The 26388-nt window shown below is 37.9% G+C and overlaps 1 protein-coding gene across 4 annotated transcripts in view; it reads right to left on the minus strand.

Annotated features, from left to right (window-relative positions):
* NR1H4 (nuclear receptor subfamily 1 group H member 4) overlaps positions 1–26388 on the minus strand; it is a 44728-nt gene extending 18340 nt beyond the window's left edge. For 2 of the 4 annotated variants that reach the window (XM_018080206.2, XM_008920235.3), the window contains exons 1-3: positions 18943–19075; positions 13314–13453; positions 4624–4986 (exon numbers count right to left, since the gene is read on the minus strand). In XM_018080206.2, the coding sequence (XP_017935695.1) occupies positions 4624–4986; positions 13314–13398 (448 nt within the window). In that variant the 5' untranslated portion in view covers positions 13399–13453; positions 18943–19075. Of the gene's footprint in view, positions 1–4623; positions 4987–13313; positions 13454–18942; positions 19076–26357 lie in introns of those variants that run through there. The other 2 variants (XM_029963543.1, XM_029963544.1) reach the window with 2 other exon arrangements.

Below are 26388 nucleotides of genomic sequence, written 5' to 3' on the forward strand. Positions count from 1 at the left end.
ATCACCCTTCCCACAGTTCCTGGGAGCAACAGGAGCTCCACTTACTGGTCTGCTCGCCCACCCTCAAGTTTAATAAGGAATCTGCATTGTATTGCCTATTGTACATGTGGCCTCCTCCCCTGTTTGCAAGACGTTCCAGCCTTGTTCACTAAATATTGTCCACTTGATGAGTTAAGCTGTCACCTAATTCCACCTGCACAGGCAGTCTTTGTTTCCTGAATTTTTAGCATGACTCACTGTACCATCACAATCTTTTTATGTTGTTCTTCATTTAGCAGAGACTATTTAGCATCAGATACAGAGAGAATCAGTTTTCCTTTCCATATGAGGGCAGGTTTTTGAAATAAACTCATGGGAGCTTCTACTGGCACATCACTGATTTATACTGTGCTTCAAACTAGAGCCCTGTGTAAATTTACATTAACCAGAGCTATTAAAAATCTTTTGCTTTCTTATCACCACTGGCTGGCACAATAAACTCATCATTTTCCAAGCTGGCACTTTGATGCACTAAAAAAGGCACTTGATAAGACCCAAACTCCCATATTCAAATCACAGAGAAAATTCGGATGTGAATCTGAAGGATTTGTCTGTGTATTTGCAGAATGCATACAGCTGAGTTACCATCCCACTGAATCTAAGCAAGATAACAAATGACATGATGATTTTGCCATTGTCAGATGACAATTTCCCAAATTTGATCCATGTTCTTATAATTGCATAATCTCTTCCAAGCACCAATGTGTAGCAACCAGTAAAACAATTCCACTACCTGGTAAAAAAAAATCTGGCATTTCTCTGAAGCTGCAATAATTCCTGCTTGAAATCTTTTCCGTGCTGTCCATTTTATTGGCTGGTTTTCAAATAAATACAGTTGACTGGCATCAGTCTCTTTTGAAATGCAAATTACTTAGAACCTCCAGCAGCCCCAGGCATTATTTTTATTCATCATTCACATGGTTTTAATACATTACCATTTACCGGTCAGGGAAGGGAGAAAAAGTCCTGGATTTAAACTGTAGGTTCTTACTGTCAGTTAAAGGCAACTGCATCTGCATTTTACCATTTATAAATTCTGTTAACTTTAAATCCTGTAATTTATGACAAATTAATTAGTAGTAAATGCTGAAAAGCTCTGCACAAATATTTATGACATTCTAAGACTGATTGACGACTTTATCACTCAACCTATCTACCAGGTGTGCATTTGTTTCTTCATGGGGGAACAAAGAAAAAGAGCTTTAGTAAATGAATTTTTTAAGATATGCAAGAATGTGAAAGAAGAATGCAAAATTATGGATATAAAAGCTAGGAACCAAAAAGATTCAAGCAGTCAAATATTTTCTCTTGAAAACAAAGGTTTTGAAAAAGTGAAATAATGTGAAATGAAAAGTGAAATAATTTTGTTGGCAAAAAGTAGTCTTTACTCTTGCTTCAGTTTTATTGTGAAGTGACTCTTAAATCATCTTGTTGAACAGATTTCTTCATAATTAACTTTAAAATTAAATTTTGGTATGAATGATAATTATACATATATTATTCACTATTAATTCAAAATGAACTTAAACTGTCTGAAATACTTTATGTGTGACTATCTATAACAGGAGGAGTTTTACTAAAATTTAAAAGTAAATCAGAAATGGCAAATGTTAAACTAACAAAGGGTGAGTAACCCCAAAAGCTGAAGGCACAGTCTAACTTTTATCTGATCTTGCCAAATTACAAAAAGCTTATGTTGGCTGGAAATGTTGAATTCACTTTGTTCTCTTAGATAGTCATGAATATGATTAATTATGGTAGAGTGGCTCCAGTGTTACTGATGCTGATTTTTTCTTATGGAAATCATGAAAGTTGAAAGAGGACAGTTGTAAAAAGTGTAGATGAAAGCTTTGGAAATATCTCTGTTTGCCATCCTGATAGGTTTTAAATTTAAAAGTTTTTGAAGTTCACAATTGCTAACGAAGCACCTGCTCTGCTCTGACAGACTATCAAGACTTCTTTCGGCATTCCTTCCCTCTGCCCACAATGGTGGGTGTTAGTGAGGAGAAGATTAAAGCAGGGACCCTTCTTTGCAAGAAAAATTCTCAGTCTGTTGTGAGAGACATCGAGCAGCACAGGAGTGTTTTGAATACTGCAAAACCTCATAATGCAAACCTGCAATGACTCACAGGGTTATAGCATAGTTTGGGTTGGAAGGAACCTTAAAGATGGGGACCTTTTCTTTCAGCAGAACTGATTCTGTGGTTTTATTAAACAAGCACAACATTATGTCAAATTTGTTCTGTAACATCTGGAAATGGCCCTTAAAATCCAATATCGCTATGCAGGCTGAGGCTATACCAGAATGTCTTTGATACCTGTCTGTATAGGTTATCTCAGAGATGGCCTTTACAGTAGCAGGTTTAAATATAGTGCATTGTTCCTTCTACTGTAAATGTTATATAAAATATTAATTAAATAGTTCGTACATATTTGTCAATGGATGGTAATGTATTAAAAAATATATAGCAGTGTACGCTCCTGCCAATATCTTCAGATGAATATTTTCATGAGAGACAACAAATAAGATCTTAATATTGTTCCTTCTGCCCAAGAAAGAAAACCAAAAAGAATGGAAGGTGTTGCTGAATGCATTACCCAGGAAAGAATTTTTTTTTTTTAAACTTAACATATTCATCACAGAGGATTGAATCCCATAAAAATATGTGCAAAAACTCTCTCTTTGAATAAGAGCATCCACAGCATCAGTGGAGCAGAAAGGGATCAGCATGTTATTTTGGACACACATGGAGCATGGATTAACAGTCTTGTTGCCAAAAAGAAGGGCTAATCTCATACTTGGGAGTGAGACACAGACACAGGAGATAGTTCTTCTACTGCACTGATAAGAGCACAACTGAAGTACTGAGCCTAATTTTGGTCTCCATGCTCTGAAGGTAATGTGAAAAATTCCACAGATATACAGAAATGATCAGAGATCTAGAAAACATAGTTTCTGCTTCATTTTGTCAAACAGAATTACTGTCCTCAGCATATTGTTTTACTGAATCAGCTGGTACTTTAATCACCTCTAAAGTTTATTGTAGAAACAGAATGCATTATCTTTAAATAACTCAACTTTTACTGTGTTTGATCATGGGTACTATTCTTTGTAATTGATGTTGCAGTCATGAAACAGAACAAAAACATAAAATAGATTACCCCAATAAGGCAGTAAAATTGTGGTTACATAGAGTGATTCAAACTGAATCAGTAGGGAGGTGGATGCATATCTCCTTTCAGTATGGGTTTTGGTCTGGATAGTTGCCTGGTGGTTTTTAATCTCTCTCCTAGAAACATTCTTTAGAAATTTCAAAGTCTGCAATTTTAAGTCTGACAAGTTGCTAAGACATTTAATAATGAAGTTAATAAACAGTAGGAGTAGCTTACTATCAGAATAAGTGTATCACTACTTGGAATCTTCACACCAAAACTGAGTTTAATCTGATTTGTAATGACAGCATTCATATGAGTTAATTCATAGTTTTTGACTTGGAGACTATTCACACAGACAGCAGAAAGGAACTAATCTCTTATTTATTGGAATTTCTGAGATAAACTGTGTGACTCTTGACTGTATTCATGTTTAGAGTGGTTGACTAGTGTGGTCTGTTGTTTCCTCACAAATGATTTTGTGATAGATAAAGCAAAAGGCCAAAATTAGTTCAAAGTCCACTGTTTGTGACAGTGAATTCCACATAAAGATGTTTTAGTGCTTCAGTAGTTTCCATGCTTTAGCCTTTATCCGTAGAACAAAAATGATAATGAAATATTTATTCACAGAACAGAATGCGAAACTGGGGCACTATTTTTCTGTACATCAGCCCTGTCGCAGAATAACCATCTTCAGGTTTAATAGTTGGAATAACCTTTTTTCCCTCTCTGTTAAAATATCTGGCAATCATGTTTCCAATAATGGCAATGATTTTCTATATCCCATTTATCCTGATACCAACATGTGAATACCGTTCTTCTAAGAAGCAAGATATTTGTCCTACAAGTACCACCTGCTTCCTGAAGAAGCTTTCTCCCTGGAGACAGCAGCTATCCCTAGAAGAAAGTCTAGAACTAGAAATCCTCTTATTTAACAAGCCTGAAGACACCAATCATATCCTTTGAGAGGTGGGGGCTGCAGTAGGGGCTGACAGCTTTCACTTCCCTTCAGTGCACACTACAGGAGGCACCTGGGCTGGTTTTACAGCTATTTTCTAGGGCAGCCTGCCACTGAACTCCCAGCGGCCTCCATGGGTGTGGTTCCTTCCACAGGCAGAGAATGACATAAGCAGCCTCTGTGGACAGCAGAGCCAGGCTGCTAGGCTCCACATAGAAGTTGTTTTTCAGTTTACCAAGAGCTATTGGTGCTCAAGAGCCATAGGCTGGCATACTGTGATGTATAATCACAAGACAGTGGTGGAAGACACTGCCAACCTATCTTGGGGAAAATACAGAATAGGGTACAAAATATCAAAATGTAGACTCTAAAATGCTTAACAACTTGGATAAAATTAACAAGAAAGTAAAAAAATACTCATAAACCACTGTGCTTATTAGCTGAATTGCATTCTGTAATTGATTTCATCCTACCTTTGCATCCTTCACAAGTAAGGGCGTTGTAGTGGTACCCAGAGGCTTTGTCACCGCAGACCACACAGAGCTCTTCTCCTTTCACTCTTCCTGTAGAGTGACCCAGTCTAGGTTTTTTGGCTGCAGGGATATCCATTATGTCTGTCTCCCTGGTGAAAAAGGTCTCTGAGGGTAATCTCCTGAGTTCGTACATCCCAGGGGAATACCATTCCTCATGCTGCGGAGGGTAGAAGCCTAGGTTGGGGTAATAAGGCGGTGATGAAATCTGAGGCTGAACTTGGGGAAACGGCACACTGTTGTACTGTGCATAAGGTGACACATCTGCTTCTTGTACTGGAGAACTCATTGGTTCTGAAAGGACACCTGGAAAATAATAATGCAAAACCAATCTCTATTACTGCTGTGAAACTGTAGTTATTAGAGAAGTTTCCACTTCCAGACATCTATCTCAAAAACCAGGCACAAACATAAAGACTGCATTATCTGAGCTCAGATTTGCTACACAAATACACTGCAAGATGTTTTAGAAATAACTTAGTCATCGTCAGCCACTCCTCTGTCATGGGTGAAAATGTCCAGCACTGGCATTTATATAAAAAAAATTTTGAAAGATATTGTGCAGATAATCATATAATTATTCAATTTACAAGAAAGATCAATCCACACCTCAGGAAAGCTAGCAACCCATATTAGGTCTTATAGCAGAATAGAAGAAATCCAAACAAATGCCAAAAATCCTATGGCATTGGTGAAAGCTAGATCAAGATTCGAACATCATATTAATCCTTATTTAATTCAGAATGAATACATTATGACAGAGAAAAACAGCACTAGGGAAAAATTACAGGAGTGAGGCTCAATTAGAAGGCTAAGAACATGAAATAAACCTTCAAGAGGGCCTGAAAGATGGGAGCGAGGTTATCATGAAGGAATAGGGAAGATATTCCTAATATAAGTGGTGAAATGCAACCTTCTCACCATCCAGCTTCCTGTGGCCAGCCAGCCACTACAGCCTGGTCCCCAGCCCCTGCAAGCCTGTGCCATTCAGTGCAGTTGTGCAGTTCTCATAGGAAGCACCTCTGTAAGCCAGCATTAATCACCTCTGAGCCAACAACAGACCTGGTAGTGGTATAAGGAGTGGCAACCTTTCCTGTAAGGATCAACACAATATCTGGAGACTACCTTAACTTTGCTCATTAAATTTCATGTTTAAAATTGCAAACAACTCAAGTCTGCTTTTTTTTTTTTCTGTACTACAGGTACAACAACATCTAGCAGTCCCTGGATGGTGTAGTTAAAATCAAACCCATGTCAAACATCTGAAAAGTAGAATTTGAAAGTTATTTGCAAACTACTTCATATTTTCTGTTGGAGAGAGCCACATCTTGCTGTTTCATGAAAACTCTGACTCCATTCCTTTAATAGTTCCAAGAAGAGAGTCTGAGAAAAATAGTGCATATTTCCAGGAAGATGACCAGTCCACTTTATTTGAGTCAACAGCAGTATTTACAAGGAAATCTTAGATTAATATTCATTGGTGACCATCACTTAACAGTGCTTCAGAAGAATTCCAAAAACATTTTTGCTGACATAAAATTGGTCCTGGGTAAGCATCCTTCACTTCTGAGGAATCAGAAACAACGAGAAAATGCTAACAGTTAGGAAGAGGGAACATCTGCAACGACAAAAATAACTAAAATCTATAGCAGGGGATCCTTCCCTCTCCTTTGTCTCACTTCAGTTAGTGCCAGAAACTAACCTTTTAATTTCAGCTACTTTTTCACTTTCAAGGTCTCACATTTTTGATCTGCAGCCTTCTGCCCTTCCTGCTTTCACATGCTGCAAAAGCCCTGCAAGTGTTTTGGATTTGTCGGGTTACTATCCTGCCCACAACACATATTTGCCAATAGCAAATGTTGAGATTCCAGTTCCAGAATAAACAGCGAGATGTATGTCAGGAAAAATGTGACAAAAATCTGAATAAGAATAATGGTCCCATATATTACTAACAATTAGTTTAACTACAGTTGCATCTGGTTGCTCCAGAAGAGGCCAGGGCCCCAAGTACTATACTGGCTGGAGCAGAGTAACAGAAGGCACTCCCCAAACCCAAGTTTATACCATTTAAACAAACAATATACACATACAGAGGGCATCTGGGACTCTATGAAAGAGCCTGGAAGGGAAGTTACACCTTCATGTATCAAATGCAAACTGTCACTGATACCTGCCAGCCACAGTGGTGACAAAAAAAGAGTAGAACAATGTTTTGATGTCTGGTATAGGTTTAAGGAGTGGGTGGTAGGTTTTTAATTATATTTACTTTTTGTTGAGACTGCTGCTTATTAAGACTGGTCAAGGTACTTCAGGTACAAAAACTGGTGTTAATTGTGGGGTACACAATCATTCAGTGTCTGTTTGGAAAGGAATCTGTTCACCATGGAAACCTAAGCTGTTATTTGCTTGTTAGGAAATTGCTTAGTTGATTGTGTTCACTAAAGGGAAATGGGACAATCCCAAAATGAAATGAAAGAAATTGTTCACTTTTAATTTTATGCCATCCACAGGAAACTCCACGAAAGCTGTATACCAGCATCCTGAAAGAGCTGGAAGAGCTCTTGCTCTGAAAGAGCAAGAAGAAAAGTCAGTATTCCTTCCACATCAAAAATCTTAGGGCTGGTTAAAAAACTCAGGACTGCTAAAGAACTGTAGAACATCCTAAGACAAGACTGGGTGTTTATTTAAACCACTGTAGAACTGTTTGGGTTACACATGTATTTAGAAAAATCTTCACTATCATTAATTCTACTCTGCTTCTGAAGGAAAAAAAAAATACAAGTCTTAATGCGTGAGGTTAAATATGGGCAAATAAAACCCAAAAAGCCTATATCACCTTCTTCCTTCTGTATCAGACACATAGTTAAAGAATTTAGCTGAACTGAGTCCATGCCCAGAGCAATGGAAGGGAAAAGGAAGAACAAAACAGGGTTGAGAGAGACTGCGAGAACATGGTCTTGTTTTACGTAAAACAGACTAAACAGCTGAAACTCTGCAAAGTGGTCAGCATCCAGTATGATTTTTGAAGATAATGAGGTTGCAATTATGTAGGTTCCCCCACTTTCGCTAAAAGTTTTGAGGGGCTTTTGTTTGGTTTGTTTTAGGAGACTTGAACATGATATACCTGTAGACCTGTACATCAGAATCTAGACCAAATAATTTCTTATCACAAAAGAAAAGTAATCTTATCTTGCCAAGGGGAATGTACATAAGCTTTTCTCCAGATACGTATTCGTAGAAGTCTGTGATGGACTTGTCTCATGTTACTAAAGCATAAGCAGTCGAGTAAAATCATTGGAGTCACAGTAGTTTAAGCAGTGAAACTGAAATCAGAAATGAGTGCACTGGACTACACCGACATTTTATGTTTGTGTGATCTTAGCTATTTTGAAACATTTATCTGTTTTTCTTTTTGGAAGCATACCTTTTACATTTCTAAGGAAAGACTGCTTACACACACACAAATGTGATGTTACTTACAGCTGCAGATCTTTTAGCTTATGTTTTGCAAATAGATGTTTTTCAATGAAAACATTTCACAGAAATATGGAAAGCTTACTAAAAACCTTCCCGTGGATATGATAATTGTCTTACAAATATTTTTCCACTGTCAAATGAAACTCATTGAAGAGTTTTGCTTTTGTTACTTTCAAGTTTACACAGAATATTTTACATAAAACTTGAAAAAATATTTGACTTGTAGAAACTAAAGGTAATTTTCCTTATAGGAACTAAAGAAAGTGTTTTCAATTTGTAGAATTATTCTGAGGTTATGTATAGACTAAAGGTGGTTTTATGCAGACTATTACAGAAATTACAATGAGATCATTAATGTAAAAGTTATTGTTCCACTAATATAAAGCTAATTGAAGAGAATAAAATTCTAGGCAGGTTCAAAATATGAGCATCCTACAATTTCAAAGAAAAGTGCAAGAATAGTGGCAAAAACATCCAAGCAAGAACATAGCAGTATCCTACCTCAGGCTGGGTCCAATCTGACCATTTCTTGAAGTAAAATACTCTCCTTAAGGTGCCCAGTCTTCCTTTCCCTCTCTTTTTCTTTTTTCTTCCTCCTAAAGACTATCTATAAATAAAACTTTTCAATTCTGCTCTGTCTGTATCCTGTTGCTTTCTTTACTGTGAGAACTTTCTTTAAGATTAGAAAGGAGTGACACAGACCAGAGGTTATATAGTTTACTGATTAACTTCAGTACAGAGAAACTTGTTTGTAAATGTCTGAAACAATATCTGTTCCCAGCGTGGATTTACCTGGATAAAATTTGGTTATCATTCGATGGGATGCCTTCAAGCAGCCTAGCCTTGTAATTTTGTACCTATTTTGCTTTAGTTACAACAAAATTTTTATCGATAAATATACTGTAAGGTCAGATTAACCACTTCCATAGCACAGGAAGCATGTTTTAGCTGAATGGATTAACAGATGTTAAGTACAGAAATTTTAAATTCTCAAAAAAAGGCCAAAGTGCTTTGGCCATACTGGACACATCTGTATGAGAAGATAGAATGGTTTGGGTTGGAAGGGACCTTAAAGATCATTTAGTTCCATATCCCCTGCAATGGGCAGGGACACTTTCCCCTTAAACAGATTGCTGAAAGCCCCATCCAATCTGTCCTTCTCATTAAATTTTTTTTCTTAGATTGCCACTCTGTTTGGTTCTGCTCTTTTCAGAATTATTATACATACAAGATTTTCTGTTTTAATTTGTGTTGGCTTGTTTCCTTTGTATTTGGGGATCAGTTATGAGCCTAATTATCTTCTCTACAGGGATGAAGCCAGATGTTGCATCATCTGCCAGGTGGTGCTAAAGACAAGTAGTTATTTAACATATCTTATGATCTTGAAGCTGTTTAATCAGTTTGGACACTTGACCCTACTACCTTTAAAAGAAAAAGAGAAAAAAGCATAACTAGAACAAATGCAGATTTACCTAAAAGGAATCAGCTGTTCAAGCTCCTCTTAGGCACTGTTCTATGCCTACAACAATTTTCAGTGGCATTTGGTTGTTCTTTCATTGAGAAGTTTAGATGTATTGCTTTCTTTTCCCCTTTGTTAGGTGTAATTTTTTTTCATGTTCTTCCTTCTCCATTCCAAGACATCTTTTAAAAGTGCTTATTCACCCAAAAAATTTCTTTCTCAGCAGGAACATACGTAATGAGGGTAGCATTTCTTGTCTTGTTAATGTCATGTAAAAAGAAAACATTTTCAGGCCATTAAAAAATGGTTTTCATTCAAACTAAGTGTATAATAGTACTGAATTACCTCTTCAGGTTCCTAGAAATAATTCTATTTCTGATATCTGAAGCTTCACACTTAATATCTTGCATACTAATAACTTCTATATAAGGTGCTTTCACAGAAAACAGAATGGAGCTATTACTTTAGAGGTGTGCTACTTATAATAGAAATGACAGTTTGAGTCAAATGTTGTATATAATTCAGGTGCCATACAAATATATAGGCTTACCCTCCACATTTAAGATTTGAAGGAGAGATTTGTTGTCTGAAAATTAATTCAGTCCCTTGTGATAAAGGGCAAGTGATGACCATTGAAAGAAATAAGGTAATGGAAGTATAGGTATTTAAAACACATATTGTCCCTAATATGAAAAACTTTCAAAGGCAATTGAAAGAGGTTATCAAATAACTTTTTGCAACAGTCTTGCTGTCCCAGCTGAATTGCCAAGCCTTAGAGCAAGGCTTGTCACAGTGCTCTGCTAATGCATCTCACCATGTTCTGTGTCACAGCTTGTGTCCAGTCAATTTGGAGCAAAATGGAGAAGTTCAGATCAGTCTACATCTGTTGTAGCTCTAAAGTGAACTACAAAGCTCCCAAAGATTTTAAAGGAGACCATGATTTCAGTCCTAAATTACAGAGGTTAAAAAATACAATTTGGTAGGTGTGTCACTTTCTCTTAGTTCAGGGTATGAAACTGGACCACTCTTCACAGAGCTGGCCCTATTCAGTCCAATGGGCCTTGTGAAATAAAAACAGTTTGACTGAGGAAGGGAAGAATCTCAGTGAGAGAGGTCCCATGGAGACCCACACACCTCTGGGTTTTCTTGTCATAGAGAGTCCCTTTCCATCACTGGGAAAACCAGAGCTGCAAGAAAGATAAAGTTGATTTTGCATGCTGATACTATAGAGATTGTATCATTTTATGAATTTGGTTTTGGCCACTTCTTCAAAGATATATTTTCTGTAAAGAGGTCTGGGATGTTTCTAAGTCACCTGAGTAGGGATTTAGATAAAGAGAAGCAGTTTTCCAGGAAGACAGGGTGGAAGGGAACGACTTTTACTAGGTTAAAGATTCTTCCTCATCTGCATTTCCAGACCTTTTTTCCAGGGACTTATAACTACAGAAGTGAAAAACTGTAGAACACACTGACTCCAAAGACAGAGACACTTTACCGTAGACATATACTGTTAAAATGACAACGTACAACTTCCAGCTACTGAAAGGTAGGAAACCCTTCTTTTTTTTCTTTAAGCTCTTCTGAAATCTCCTGCAACTAGAAATCTTGAGGCTAGGTATATAGAAGTGCCCTGGAATTACCATGGTGATGAGGTTCACAGCACAAGCAACTCACAATTGACGTTTCTTTTGAAAGACCTGAACCTGGTGCTAATGTTTGGAGATTCAATTAAATTTGTTTTTGAGGTCTAAGGACACTCTCCCCATAGACTAAGTGAGTCATGATGAAAAGAAAACACATTTCCAAGGGTTTTTTTTTACAGAATGCTAGTATGTATCTTTGAAAAAAGGAAACTGGTTTGTATAAAGGCTAATGTTTGTAAGCCAACAATTTTCAACCTGTGAGCTGTGATGTGTGAGAAGTCCTGAGAGAATTTTATATTCTAAGGGCATTGAAAAGAAAAGCTTTGTTCCTGTTTCCTTGGGTTCACAAGTCACTTCCTGCCAAAACTGAATTTCAAAAAAAAGTAAGTAATTTACAAATATAAAATTGAGACGAAAAAACAATTCCTACAAGTCTTTCAAAGAGAAGAGTCATATTTGCACAATGAGTAACTTTCTCTGTGGACTCAGTTGCATATTATTTCTGACAGGTTTTTTTTCAGCTATAAAAGCAAAAAAGACACCACATAGGAGTGACACCCCACTAAACAAAAATCAGCTTAAATGAAACACAGCAGGTGTGCTGTGTCTCCTTCCTAATGGGTCCCCTGATTCAACCCCTTAATACATTATTTCTTCCTCTTACAGAAATGTCAGCTTGAATTAAATCTCCATTTTGCTAAGGTCTGAAGATCTATAATGGGAGACACAATCCCTCTTATGAAGGCCTCACAACTTGTAAGATTTCCCTGTGAATGGAAAGTATTTTACACATTAACATTTTTCCTAGCATTTTAAGCTACCTGATCATTACTCTTTAAAAATAATGAAATAATTACTGAAAAAGTAGATACTGGGGGTAAATCTTGATAAAAATCTGAAGTATTTCAGTTATTCAGGAGTTTCTCAATGATGACTAGATTTGAATATCATTCTCCTCCTTGTATATCATGGCCTGAGACTAGAATTAACAGGTTGCGAGGAAGTGTTTTAGCTCTTTGCATATACTTTTTTAACAACTCCAAAATATTTCTCCCACCCAACCCCAACACAGAGAGGGATAAAAAGCAGTAACACACAATAATGGAATGGGTTCTGCTTATCATTAGTGACAGTGCTTTAGTTTAGCTGTATGGAGCCAGGAGACTGGAAGTGGTTTGACTTGAGAGATGCTCCTGACTTCTGAGAGCTCTGCAGCTGGAGTGGCTCTGTGTGTCAGAGTCCTTCCATGCCCCAGTTACTATTCTTGTTTCAGACAGATAAAACTGGAATGTTTTCATTTTTCCAGTACCCAAAAAGGCAGAATTGTGGAAACTTTTGAAGTGTTGTAGCATTCTGCATATCTCACAATACTCAATGTTTCATGTTAGTCAATGAAGGACCCAGTCTACCGTCAAACAAAAAGCTAAAAAATGTATTATTCTCTCTTTTTTTCTTAGTAGAAGACAGCTACCCCATGCTTACAAAATATTGACCAAGAAATTTTCATTCACTAGCAAACCCATATGTAGCCTTGAAATATTCAGTGGGACCGGAGCAAGGGGAATTTCCCAGCTTGCTTTATAAATTTTCTTGTGCACTGAAGTTAATAGTTTTTAATAGTCTTAATAAGAAAAAGATTTTAATTTAGGTGAAATTACTTTCATAAATTTGCATAATATGGCAATGCAAATACATTGCAGGATAATTTTGTTACTAATTAACTGGAAATACATCTGCTCAGCTTGATTTAAAGGACTCGCAGGAAGATAACAACCAGCCTGCATACAAAGGTCTGTCTTCACTGAATGGTTTTCAGTATTAGAAGAGTTTTACAAAAACAAACTACAGGCTCTGCTATGAGCAGTGATGAGAGCAATAGTGTGTGGGATTACATTAACACCACAGATCCATTGTTATTTCTTTTGTAAGTATTGAAGATTCAAGAAGGTTGGCACATGTCTCTCACATGTCCGTGACTTGAAATTTCAGTCCATTTTCTTCTACGTTCCTGAGTAAAGGACAGCTTGCTATTTCAACCTGATTTGGTGACTTACCAAACAAATGAGGACCTTCAGCAAGAGGAAATCCATCAGCAGTGGCTAGCTGATGATGTCCAACTAAATTCATTTCAGATCCCATTTATTCTTCAATTCAGAAGGAATATGCTGATTAAAAAATAGGTTGAAAGGAGACCCTGAGAACATATAAAGCAAAAAGAATATTTAAAACTTGGTTTTGTGTACCTAATATAAGGCAGGATTCAAGAGGTTGTTTCAATATTTCCTCTGACGAACACTGGCTTGAAGTTATAATACCTAATTCAGCCTTTAAATAAAATGCTGCATTCAGCTTGTTTGTTTTTTCCTTGCTGTGGCATATTTTATTTGCCATCCTTCTGCTATTCATTTTAAATGAATGTCAGTTTTTGCTCAGACTTATTCAAATATTCACAGACTGAAGAACTGGCCTGACCTGCTGAGAGCATGCTTCCCAGTCCCCCTTCCACAGAATACCAATTGTTTGAATTATTTTTTCATCACTCTTTCACCATTTCATTGCTTTCACTTACTGGAAAAGTATAATATTATGGTTAGATCAGAAGAACATAGCCAGGAAACTTGACTTTAATTTCCAGTGACCAGTTCTTTATTTTGCCTTCAGTAATTTCTGTCTGAACAAGATAAATGGTAGCAAACACAGAAAGCAAAGCCTTGCTCTGGTAACCAGGCTCACCCATCTACTCCCTCTGTAGTCTCAAGCAGTTGTATAACTCTCACCTGGGGAGGTTGGGAGATGCTTGTGCCCAGTCATTGGCATATTTTCCTAGCAGGTCAGATGGAATAGCTTTCTTCCACTAAGGCTGACAGTAGCACTCTACCTAGGCCATCTTTATCCCATTCCAAATGCTAGGCTTAAAATAGAGGCAAGAGACCTACCATTGTCCCTACTCTAGCAGAAGCTAGAGCTAGAGTAACACTGCATCCAGGAGGAAGGTGCACAAGAGGCTCCCTTGCCCAGGTCTGGTTCATGTGAATGGAGTGGGGCAACTCCAGATTACATTTGAGGCAGGACCATCAGCAACAGGAGAACATAACAGCTCCAATGACGAGATGTCTCAAGAGCTTATACAGACACCAAGAGGATTCTGCATAAAGTTGACACAAATCTGTTTTGCTTTATTGTCTTCATTATTTATTTGGTTTTATTCCCATGGGACTGTCCCTGGGAGTGAATTTCCACTAACTGAAGGTGTTTGAAAGTTATAGCCCAACTCTGCTTCCCAGTGAGAGCTCAGCATGCTTCTCAAGCAGAAATGAAGTCATCTAACAAAAATGTGAATGCTGCAGGAGGCCCAAGTTCTGAGCAGGCTGGGAAGTAGCTTATGAGACTGGCAAGCACACTCTGTAATTATATTCAGATTTGTCCCCAAGGATTCATTAAGTTCTTTCTTGACATAAACAGCAGCCCTCTAATTAGACAGATGCATTTTAAATGTCTGCCCACAGATAACTTAAACAGTTTACTCAGAGACGTCAAAAGCTACTTGTATCACAGACCAGATAGGGTTCTTGTGGCAAACAACACATAAACACACAGTCTCAAATCCAGCACAGAAATACAGTTTTGCAACAGCAAAAAAATTCAAAGTATCTTGGATGGGGCTTGGCCACCAGCCCAGCTACCCTAGTAGGTCCATATTTACTTCCAATCATTTTACTGCCTTGCTACCACACTTGCTAGGGAAGGTATCTGCTGGACTCAAGAGGTGGGGCTGCCCACATGGCTGCAAAGGTCCTACAGTTCCTGACAGTCTTCTCATGAACCGCCTATGAAAAGCCCTCGGGATGGGATTCCTCTTGCAGCCCATTACAAGTGTTCTGGAATGGGAGAAGACAGCAGCACAGTTCAGACCTTTATAATGGCCAGCAAGAGAAACATCAAAATGAGGCATCTTCAGAGGACTTGTGAATATTTATCCGGATTTTCTTGCTGAAGATCAGAGGAGAGAGGCCATCACCACCTTCTCCCCATGTTCAAGCCCTTCAATATTTTCCTTACAGCCCATAGGAGTGCAACCCTTAGAGTTCCTTGCAGGAATTGCTCTCCCTACACCAAGCATGACGATTATGTTCCATCACTATTACTACTCCTCATGTTTCCTCCTCAGACCCTTAATTTTGGTATGTATGGATTCAGTTCAAACCAAATGTTCATGATGATTTTACACTTCCCACCTTTCTTAATACTTCATTTTCTTTAATATATTCCACTTATACAGACCATTTACGGGATTTCTTGGAAAAGACTATTCCTATCTCCTTAGGATTTCTGCAAGGCACAAGACATGATCACCATTAAAAAGGTTGGAAATACATTTTCCATTGCATGTATCTTTGCTATTGTAAATTTCCCTGAACACCAAACTCTTCTGATTGACTGATTGACATTTTGCTTTGATTTGCTCCTGAGTCCAGCCTGCTGTGAGCTGTCTAACCTGTATTAGATTTATCCTTACAATTAATTTCACTGATATTTAAAAGCAGCAGGTACTGATTTCTAGCTTTCAGACCTACACTAGGTACACAGTACAGAGCATTTAAGCAACACTTACCTACACATTTTTCAGTTCTGGGAAATAGGTCACTATAGGTCCGTGTTGCAAAGCGTCACAGATCTAGGGGTGGACTCCCTTCCAAAGAGCTGGTTCCACAATGTGAACTCTGTCCTTAACCTCTTCTCAGCCTCATCCTCCTGGACTCTTTCTGAGGTTAAACAACTGTCATCCCAACTGGGTGCAACTCCCATGGAGCCGAGGCATTGGTCTAGCCAATGGGATAGGCACACCTAGCAGATATAGAGAGGCACCCAAATTGCTACCAGCATGACTGGGTGAGAAAGGATGCCCATGTGCAGCACCTATACATGGAACCTCTTGGCAGAAGTATTCCTTCCACAGCTAGAGGGGTTGAGGCATTGTTTTGACTAGTAACATATGTTATGTTAACATATGGTTACATATGTTAACATATGGTAACATATATTAACTGTGTCATCTTAGCTTCCAGAATGAGTTAATCTACATGATCTGGATCAATAACCAGTCTCTTAATTCAGATTTCTTTATCCACCAAACCCTATGGTATGGGAAAGCTTCTTGATATTTTTAGGCATCTTTGGTATGAATAAACATTCATAAGTATTTCTACGTCATGCTTGCTTTCTTATATGAACTACTTCTTTGGAGCTACTGCTATCATGATGAATCTAGACTACCTTAGCCAACTTAACTGGTACTCCACCCTAAGGTGTAACAAAAAGCCCCTGCATTAGATACGTAAAAGCTGTAATAAAGGTAACAGTTCCAAAGGAAATCAGTAGTGCTCTCCAAAATAAAAGCACCTTCAAGAGAAAACAAGAGGCATGGGATAAATCAGAAATTTTAATTTACCAGATAATTATGTTATTTAACTTTTGAAATAAACTTATTCACTCCACCACCTTTAGAGATTATTGTCATAGGCCAAAAATATACAACAAAGAAAAACAGGGATCAGTATGTATAAAGTAAAATATATGCCCAACTGCTTGAGATTATAGTCATCAATTGCATTTTAAGAGATCCAAATTACATAAAATTTTATTACATGTAACCTTTGACATACTTCAGAACAGTCAATCAATGCATGTTTACATGTTCTATGTTTAACTGAGAAAATTGACATGTGTATTATAATACATGGGGCTTGTTTTTCCACTGTATGGATACGTACACATTTATTCAGATTTCTTAAGGATATATGTTCATTAGAGTATACAAATATATATGTATACACATGTGCATTGGGATGCAGGTTTCAGATTTATTGTGGACTCTTATCAGTGCACTACCTGTGCTATGGTCAATAGTAAAGCTTTCCCTGGCTTCTGTGTAAACAAAGCCAAGTCTGTTAGTAATAGAATTAAAATTAAATCTACTGAGCTCACTGAAAATAAAGCATCATGGCCTCATCCTTTCAAGTAACAAAATTATGTTTGATCATCAGAAAAGCTCTATGACAGTCTAATTGTGGTTTACCTTCAGAAGAATGATTGAAACTGTTTCAGTTAATCAGCAAAGGAAGGCAAATCAAAGCACTTGCAAAATTTTTCACAAATATTAGTGAGGTACGTTTCTTCCACCTGTCCCATAATATTGTCCCATTCTTCACACATCTGACTGCCTATTGCTCAAAGAGAAATTTCAGTAACATCATAAACTACGGCCCAATCCAAACCATTAACATCAATGGGAAGATGGATTCCCATCTAGTTCACGGGCTTTTGATGTGGCCTCATAGCCTTTTTGTAGAATATTTAAGGCAGTGCCTCAGTTATTTGAGAGGCCGTTTTATTTACCTGCTTAGTTTTTTTAAAGTGTATCAAAGAGACATGAAAGCATTAGGAAGATTCATGCTTTCTGTTTCTAGACTATTGCTGTTAGGTCATTTTGACAAGCATGGCACCACAGGCAACTACATAGCAACTGATGCAAAATGCAAGCAACAGTACAAGCATGTGTTTGTTTGAAATTTTCTGTTAGATTCCTTAATAGGGAGTTTAAAATTAGAGCAGCAAAGAGACATGGGACACAGAAAAAAACCCATAGGGCATTCTTACAGCTTAGTTAAGAAGCAAAATCAAGTATCTAAGACACAGGTAGAATGTAAACCTATGAGAAGTTTCAATAGCATTCCTGTAGGCAGGCAAGTAACTTCAAAGAGTGGGGCCAGCTTCTGACTGTCACTGGGATGACCACCTGAACACCATTTCTCTGTGTCTTCCTTTCTCCGGCATCTTCTTCATGTCTCAACTGATAAAACTGCAAACCCTCCATTGCTAACTGTTTTTGGACTCCCATTTAGCCTAGTGGAATCCCAATCTAGTTTGGGATCTCTAGGTTCTCTGTAACACAAGCAATAGCAATAAAAATAACAAAAGCCAAATGTGTTTCACCACGATAATAGTTGTCTGAAGATAAACAACTAGCAGGAACACTCAGCTTAAAATGACATTTTATTAAAAACTAGCAATGGATTCAAATAGTAATCACTTGAAATTTGAAACACCCTTTTCCTTGTGCTAGTTATGCAAAATAAGAGCTAAAGTCCTGGACTTTGGAAGATGCACCTGGAGTTTCTACACAAAATTGTCAAAGAAAAAATTACATGAAACAAATATAAAAATACAATAAAATTACATGAAACTGTTCACTTTCTGGATTGTCCTCTGCCCATTAATCACATTGAAAACACTGTCTGTTCCTAAAAGGATACAAAAATTAACAAGTATAATTTTAAAGCTAACGGACATAATTAACCAGATAGATTGCAGGAAAGACTCAATATCAAAGTTACACTTTCTTTTCCAGTGACACACAGAAGCCAGGTTTCTAAAGACAAATTTCAGCACTGTCATTATTTTTCATGACCCTACCATTTTTCCCAAGGGGAATTCCTGCTGTTGAGACAGTTTTTTCATGAAATTACTTCTCCTTATATTATTCTTCATTGAAATACTAAAGCTTTTAAAATATGATCTTTTCTGGTCAAAAATCCACGAACATCCACTAAGTAAGTCAGGTGAGAAAATTGCTTTTATACTACACAACAACAAGAGCTATCAGTTTAAAGAATTATTACTTACTGTTTTTTTCTAGAAGACTGCGGATGGCAGGATATAAGACAGTTCTGTGCTCAGTTCAGTATCCTAATGATTCTCACACAGGAACATTTTTGTTTTGTTTTCTTTTTAGGTTTAGCAGAAGGCTGCAGTGATAACACAGTGAATCAAAGCTTGGACTCATTGGCTCAGTGCCCTAATGGACAAGGATTACTCATTAACAATTCCTTCTTTGCGAAACTCTCCAAACAAGGGCTGTATTAAAATGTGAATTCCAACTCAACCATCAGCACAGAGATTTGAGATGCTCCTTAATACTTTAATTGGGTGCAGGGGGGAAGCTAACTCAAATAGCAGGGTGATAGTACCTTGCTGCTGATTTTAACACTTTTCTTGCACATGTACATTTTTATGGCATTTTCAACCTCCTTGCCTTTCCTATCCAGAGAGCCAAGATGTCATTCCAAGATTGGAACCATATCTTGATTTCTAAGTAATTCTGTCACTCTTTACACTTTTTAGTGTACACTTTAGCATTACACTGAGTACTGAAGCAGAATGGGCTATAAATAAAAGCATCACAGGGATGTAGGGACATTAAAGTTTAGTTCCTGGATCTGCCACAATCTCCAACAGACTGCATAATTTTGATTTGGGCTCATTCCATGAAGTTTTAGATGTGAAAGTGAGGCCCTTAACTTTAAATCTATTAGACTCATGCACTGTTTGTGCATAATGGGAAGAAAATGGTACCTGTAGATAGTAAACCACAACCTGGGTGGGCTGCACTGCATCTGAAAATGCTGATCTCTTGCCATTGACAGAAAGGGGACCTTGAGCTACTATATCCCCACTTACCCAGTAGAGGAATTAAAAGTCAAGTGGAGCTGATTGAGGCTGTTTCAACATCCCACCTACATAGGAAGGGTAATAATTCCCTGGTTTGGGGACAAGTTGATCTGGCAGTGGTGCTGAGAAAAATTTCAGCCAGAGGTGACAACTGACAGCATCACTCATGGTGCATTCATGACTGCCACACAGTATATGGTCTCCATCCTTCCTTACATATTTGCACTGTCTGAGCAAGACTTAATAGGCAGAAACACAGGCTGTGCCTCCTACTTGAGCAGAGAGAGACATTGTGCAGCAAACACAGTCCTCTCTAGGAGAAAGGTGAGAGCTGCTGGTCCTGAGATTACCAAGAGTAAAATTCCCTCACTTTGCCTCATTTTAAGAGAAAATAATAATACTTTTTAAAGATATATTCATCCTCAAGCTTGTATCAAGGAAATTCTCTATCCTTCTCTTGAAAGTATAATTAATAAAGGGTCTTTTTTTATGTGTCCTGTCCCTTGCACATTCACCTGGTAGCCATCCAAACACTTGTGGTACAACAGGTTTCTGACGAGATCAGTGGAGAATAATGCCATAAGACTGTCACTGGACACCAATACTCCCAAAAGGGTGCTGTTTTCAGGGATTTTTGCCTATAGTTCATTCCAGCAGGCACTGGCTGTATAAGTACATTTAAGATTAAGGCTCTTGCAGTTCTCACTTCTGACTCTCTGAAAGCCATCTCACTACTGTAAACATAGAGATTTTTGTTTGACAAATACATGCTTAGCAAAATTGCCAAAGTACTTTCAAATAGGACAATTCTTCCAAAACAACCCTACCCATAGGAGGCAGGAGGTCTCCTGAACTCCAAACATGCAAAAATCCCATGTAACGCTTTCCAATACACGTCCACTCCAGTGGAACCTAGAAAACACATGCCAAAAAAATAATTTCTGAAGCCAACGATGGGTTTTGTCCCTTATCCAATGAAAAAGCAGAAGCAGAACCAAAAAGTCCAACAAATGTCATGTGTCTCATGGAGCTTTCTGCCTCTTGGTTAGTTCTGCAGTTCTGAAATCTCTTTTTCAGCTTTCAGCTTCCTGCAACGTTGGTCTGAGATAGTTGATGGCACAGAGCGTTGCTATTTAGAAGTCCCTAGAGACCAACTTTCAATAAAGGTTCTTTCCCAAAAAGCATTTTTCTCTCTCTGGGTGCTGCTTGTCTGACAGCAAAGAGCTCAACACAAAAGAAATGGAATTTAATACCCCTATTCACCAAACAAATTTGTTGCATGAAAACATTTTTCCTTTCCTTACAATAATAAAAAGGCAAGTGTCAAAGTAGTGCTTTGTCTGCTAATCAATACTTTCAAGACTTTATAGGGAACAGCAGAGAAAGAATCCACATGATCAAAAGAGATGTTGCCTGTAGCAACAACATGTGGCTTGTTCAAGCCAGGTGTTCATATTTATTGTGGTTCATGTACAAATGAGAATTGAAGAGAAAGGAATTAGAGCAAATCAAATATATCTTTTGTAGTGTTAGGAAAGACAATCTACATAGCATTGGGGGGAGGAAAAAGAGAAAAAGAGAATATTCAAATACAGTCACTTATAAATGGAATATCTTTTTTGAGATCACTTGCATGCTATAATTTTTTAAATTTCAGAAATTTAACTAACATCTTAAAACTAGTAAACAATAGTAACATCACATCAGTATCTGATAAAGAGCATGTGTTCTAAAGTACATACATGCCATTATCAGTGTAAATACATGTTCAGCAACAAAACCAGGCATACAGATAACATTCAGAGCTAGAAATGTCTGCCTAGAAAATACCACTTTGTAAACTTTTAAGATTAGTTTAGCTTATTCAGTAAGTCTTTCCTTAATCAGAGCCTCTTCATTATGAATTGCTCTCTGATTATTTGGTTTCTGGAAAGCATAAAATTTATTCAACAATCCTGTGTTGTGCTCCCATGAAATCCAGTAGTCTGTCACTCACATATTTTAAGTAGAGTGTCAAGATAGGTAAAATGACCACAGCACAATCTCTCCTAAGAGGAGGAATTCCTCCCTGATGGAAGGCAGTTAATTTTTATCTAACGTGCTCTAGCAAGAGCATATATGTTATTAACAAGATACCATCTTACAGCCACCTGGGTGCGAGAGGAGAGCTGAGCACATGTGGAATCAGCTGCAGTATCAAATACTAAGCTTCAGCAGGGGGGAACTTGGTCTATGTCCCTCTAGCTGACTTCACCAGAAATTCAGAATGTTTTTCTAAGAATAAGTTCTGGTATTCCATGTGTCAGTTCTCTCTCATTATTTTAAATTTTAATTAAGATGCTGATATTACATGCTCTTTCCCACCAGAGTTTACAAGTTTGAAAGTTCCTAGAGAAATCACAGCTTTAAGTTAAACATGCTGGTACAGTATTAGCTGATAAGAAGTTTTACTAGAGGCCTTGGACTAAATATACACTTTATTCTAACAAATTTTTTTCTCTTGACATTTTGATGTTTTACAGTATAGTAGTGATTGAGTTCAATAAGGGTTAGTCTTCATTTATATAAATATTTGGAGAGATAAAATTATTAAGGAATGTTGATGTTTTCCAGCAAGTGAAAGCACTGTCCTTTCATTAATAAGTTGTTCTCTTAAACTGGATGTCAAAGGTGACAAATAAGTTATTATTAATAAATAAATATTAGAATATTTTTAGATTTTTTTTTAATTGTTAAAATAATCACATTAAGTAAATTCATTCTGCAAACTTTTAAACACCTACTTTTGTCTCGGTGTCAAGAAAAAAAATACACGTAAAAAGACTAGTTCAGTAGCTAGCAAGAAATCATTTATTTCAGGATAGTAGAGGAAATGTAGTCTAGACATGTATAAATGGATACTGTAAGCCATTGGAGGTGCAGGAGGAGCCTCTGCTAATGCTACCTGGCAAGCTGGAGTCACTGTTAACCTTTTAAACTCTCGGTTCTATGCTTTACTGTTCTAGAGGAGGCTCTACCATACCTTGAAGCATTGCAGGCAGATGACTGCTCTCATTATTTATTGAGAGGGAGGGCTGCAGAACAGGTACCAGACCCCCAACAGGTACCCAGAGGAAAGCCTAGGGGAATCTCCCCACCCTGCCTCTAGAAGTCCACCGAGACCACCAAGGGAACAGTGGAAACATCAAACACTCAGCAGCTGATAGGAAGCTCATTACATCTGCCTACCCATCCAGGAGAAAGGGGAACATCAGGTTCTGCTACAAGGAATCATGCAGGAAGCTGTCTTCTTCCTTCTACAAGGGAGACACTTGTACATCAGGGAGGAGCAGGAGCAGGTCTATTCCATGAGGGGATAAAACAGAGCTGAGGATAGCTCCACAGTACCTGATGGGTCAACATGCAGATAGCAACAGACCTAGAGAAGGCAACATGGAGAATCAGGATGAGGGGTCATCCAGGGATCAGCCAAGATCAGCAGGAAGAAGTAGGGCTAGATGCAGCCCTAGAGACACACTGTTTGCAGCATAGTACAGGATCCTTCCAGGAGGCAGGGCAGCAGCAGGACTGGAGATAATGTAGGTTACAGTCAAGCATCTGCAGTCTGCCCAGAGAAAAATGCACTCCTGAGCCAGATTATGAGACAGCAACACCAAGCACACTTCCAGCTCATCACAAACCAGGAACAGAGGGCCAGGCTTGATCTTAAATAGCTCATCATAAATAACCCCTCAGCCCACAGTCAAGGCATGTGGGAGGCCCCAGATGAGGCTGGTCAGAGTTATTAAAGCCTATTAATGCCTCAAGATCCTGATATAGAGCAGTTCTCAAAGGTTTTTTTGACTCCTCCTTGTTCCCTAACAGAATTTAGACAAACGATGAACACAGTTACGATCACTTGTGGCAGGCAACAGGAGTAGCAGCAGGACTAGCCCCTCAATGTCCAACTTGTACTGAAAATACTGAGATATTAAAAAGCCAGTGCCACTAGTTCAGCTGAAGAGTACTCATGACACCACCCACCTAAGGAAAGATGAAAGGGGTTGGAAATTGGATAATGTTGGGTCCTCAATATAACTGAAATACTGCCAAGCTCAGAAAAGTACTTTCATGGACTAGGGCCCAGGTCAGTTGGATCATCCTCTTGGTTTTCACCCTGCTAACAGTTGGTACTGAGGAGAAAAGGGGATTTGAAGGCCAAGAAAAGGTGTGGTGTTTGAAGAGAAAGTGAAGGAGATATTGAACAATAGATCTTGGAAGAATTAGTTTATTATTCTTTCTTTCCTAATCTTCAGTTTACATCATTGCATTCTGAAAACAAATTACTTCCCTTTTTAGAAGAAAGAAATTAAATGCGGTATAAAGTTTATTAAATTTAAACAACACATATCAGGAAATGGATAGGTTACTTATCTCATAGCAGTATTAGCTTGGGCTCACTCTGAAACAAAGCTTTATTTATCAATATCTAATCTGAATACTGTTTTTGTCCAAAATTGGGTCATATCCCAAAATACAAATCATTTGCATTGGCAGATACCTCATTTATGTCAAATCTCACTTGGCTGATATATTTCATCTGCCCATCTCATCCCAAAACAGAAAATATATAACAAAACCAGGTTACCTAGAGAATAATGATAAAGTAGATTTCATGCATGGGCAATCTGTCTAATTCTGTTTCTTGTCTTTGGTAACCCCTCCTCCCAAACCTTCACAAATGAGGAAGTCTTACATATCCATGAATTTTAGGCTTCAACTGTTTGTCTAAATAGGTGTGTAGGATAAGACAATTCATGTAGAAAAGGGAAAAAAACAATTTGAAGCATGGCAGTTCACCCAGTCAGCAACATAAGCCATTGTCCCTCCTTCTGCACTGGCCCCTCACAAATACAGAGCCAAATTAGAGATTTCTGTCCTTTCCCTCCAGCTTTCCTCAAAATTGCATCACGCTATTGGGGGACCATGCCTATAACTCTCTGAATTTACAAGCCTTCCACCAAAACTTGTATTTCCCATGAGCAAAGGAGTTGCCTACCCAGAGAATCTGTCATGCTCCTACTGGAGATGGCTCTTTCTCAACTGCTAATTGGTGGTAGAATAAATCCTCAAGAGCCTGTGGTATTAGTTCCTATGTTTCACTGGCCAGTTTTAGCCATATTTGTATTTCTTGGACACAGAAACTGATTACCACAATGGCAAATGAAAAGGAAGGTTACGGCCAAGCATCTTAGTTACAGAAATACCAGCTAGGAAGTTCTTCAGAGCAGTGATTGGACTGAGCAGCCAGCCCTGGTGTTAACTGTTTTGTGTGTCAGGAACCAGCAAAGAACTGGGTTACAGTAGGAATCGAGATCATTCCTACCACCTCTTTGATGTACAGAAGAACTGTTTAACAAAAACATCCCCAGTCCACAAGAACCAGCTGCCACGTAGCACGGAGAATAAAGTTTCAGTTTCTGATCTTTTAAATTTGAGTGAAAAATTAAAATAAGACAGCACCAATGATTGATAACTATGGAACTGCTGTTCTAGTTATCATGAGGACTACAGCTAACTCTTAGCTGCAGCAAACTACATATGTACTTTTTTTAGCCAAAACACATGGGTGTCTGTGTGTAAGTGTTGCTATTTCTACTCAAAGGAAACAGAATCTCTACACATGATAAAATTAATGGCACTGACAACTGAGGGGCAAAAGTCATGCCCTATTCTTTTTCCGGTAGTCTTTCCCCGTAACAACTGCTGCTGATAAACACAGCAGTAGAAGCATCAAAGGTACCAAATACTGTAATAATACTGTGATTATTAGATGCAATTGCTGCTGTTCTAATATCATTAAACTGATTACATTCAACACGTAATGCATACTTCCTGAAAGTGATCCTCGTGTAAACACAACAACAAAAGGGATTCCTTCCTGTGTGCATGAAAATTACCGAGATACCAGCAGATGACTCTGTATGTCAGATTGTGTCTCACTAATGTGCAGCCACTAATGTGCATCCTGCCAAATAAAAGATTGACAGAGGAGAAGAAAAATAATGCATGTGGCAACATTAGTTTTCCAGAACAGAAATACTTTTCTCCTGGATATATGACATCAACCTGGAAATGTACATAAAGCCTGAACTGCATTTTTTTTCCTCCACAACGAGGTCATTCCAGAGAAGGCCAAGGAAGGGTATACCTACCTGTTATCACTTTCAATTTAGTCCAAGTGAGGTAACTCGAAGTTCAAAAACGCAAGGGAACCTCTATTTTCTGTGACAGAACTGCTGTTCAAGTGGGTGATGCACTGTAATCTTAAACTATGCAAGCCCTTTATGCCACTGCTATAGCATGATACTCTCTATATTCAAAAATATTTCCTCTGAAGAAACATCATCTTAAATCTTTTTGGAAAATTTGACAAAGCATAACCAAGCTGTATTGTAAAGTTGATCTAAAAGTGAAATTTACTAAACATATGCCTCTCCTCAGACATTAAAGATTATACTAAAAAAATTGACTGAAAAAGAAGATAATAATAAGTATCAGAGACTTCAAATAAGCAGAACAGATAAATTTTAGTACTTCAATTTACTTACAACTCAGAGAACTGGGTTTTTTAAATTCTTC

The sequence above is a fragment of the Manacus vitellinus genome, unplaced genomic scaffold (assembly GCF_001715985.3).
Source record: "Manacus vitellinus isolate BGI_N305 unplaced genomic scaffold, ASM171598v3 scaffold_5_pilon, whole genome shotgun sequence".
NCBI lineage: Eukaryota > Metazoa > Chordata > Aves > Passeriformes > Pipridae > Manacus > Manacus vitellinus.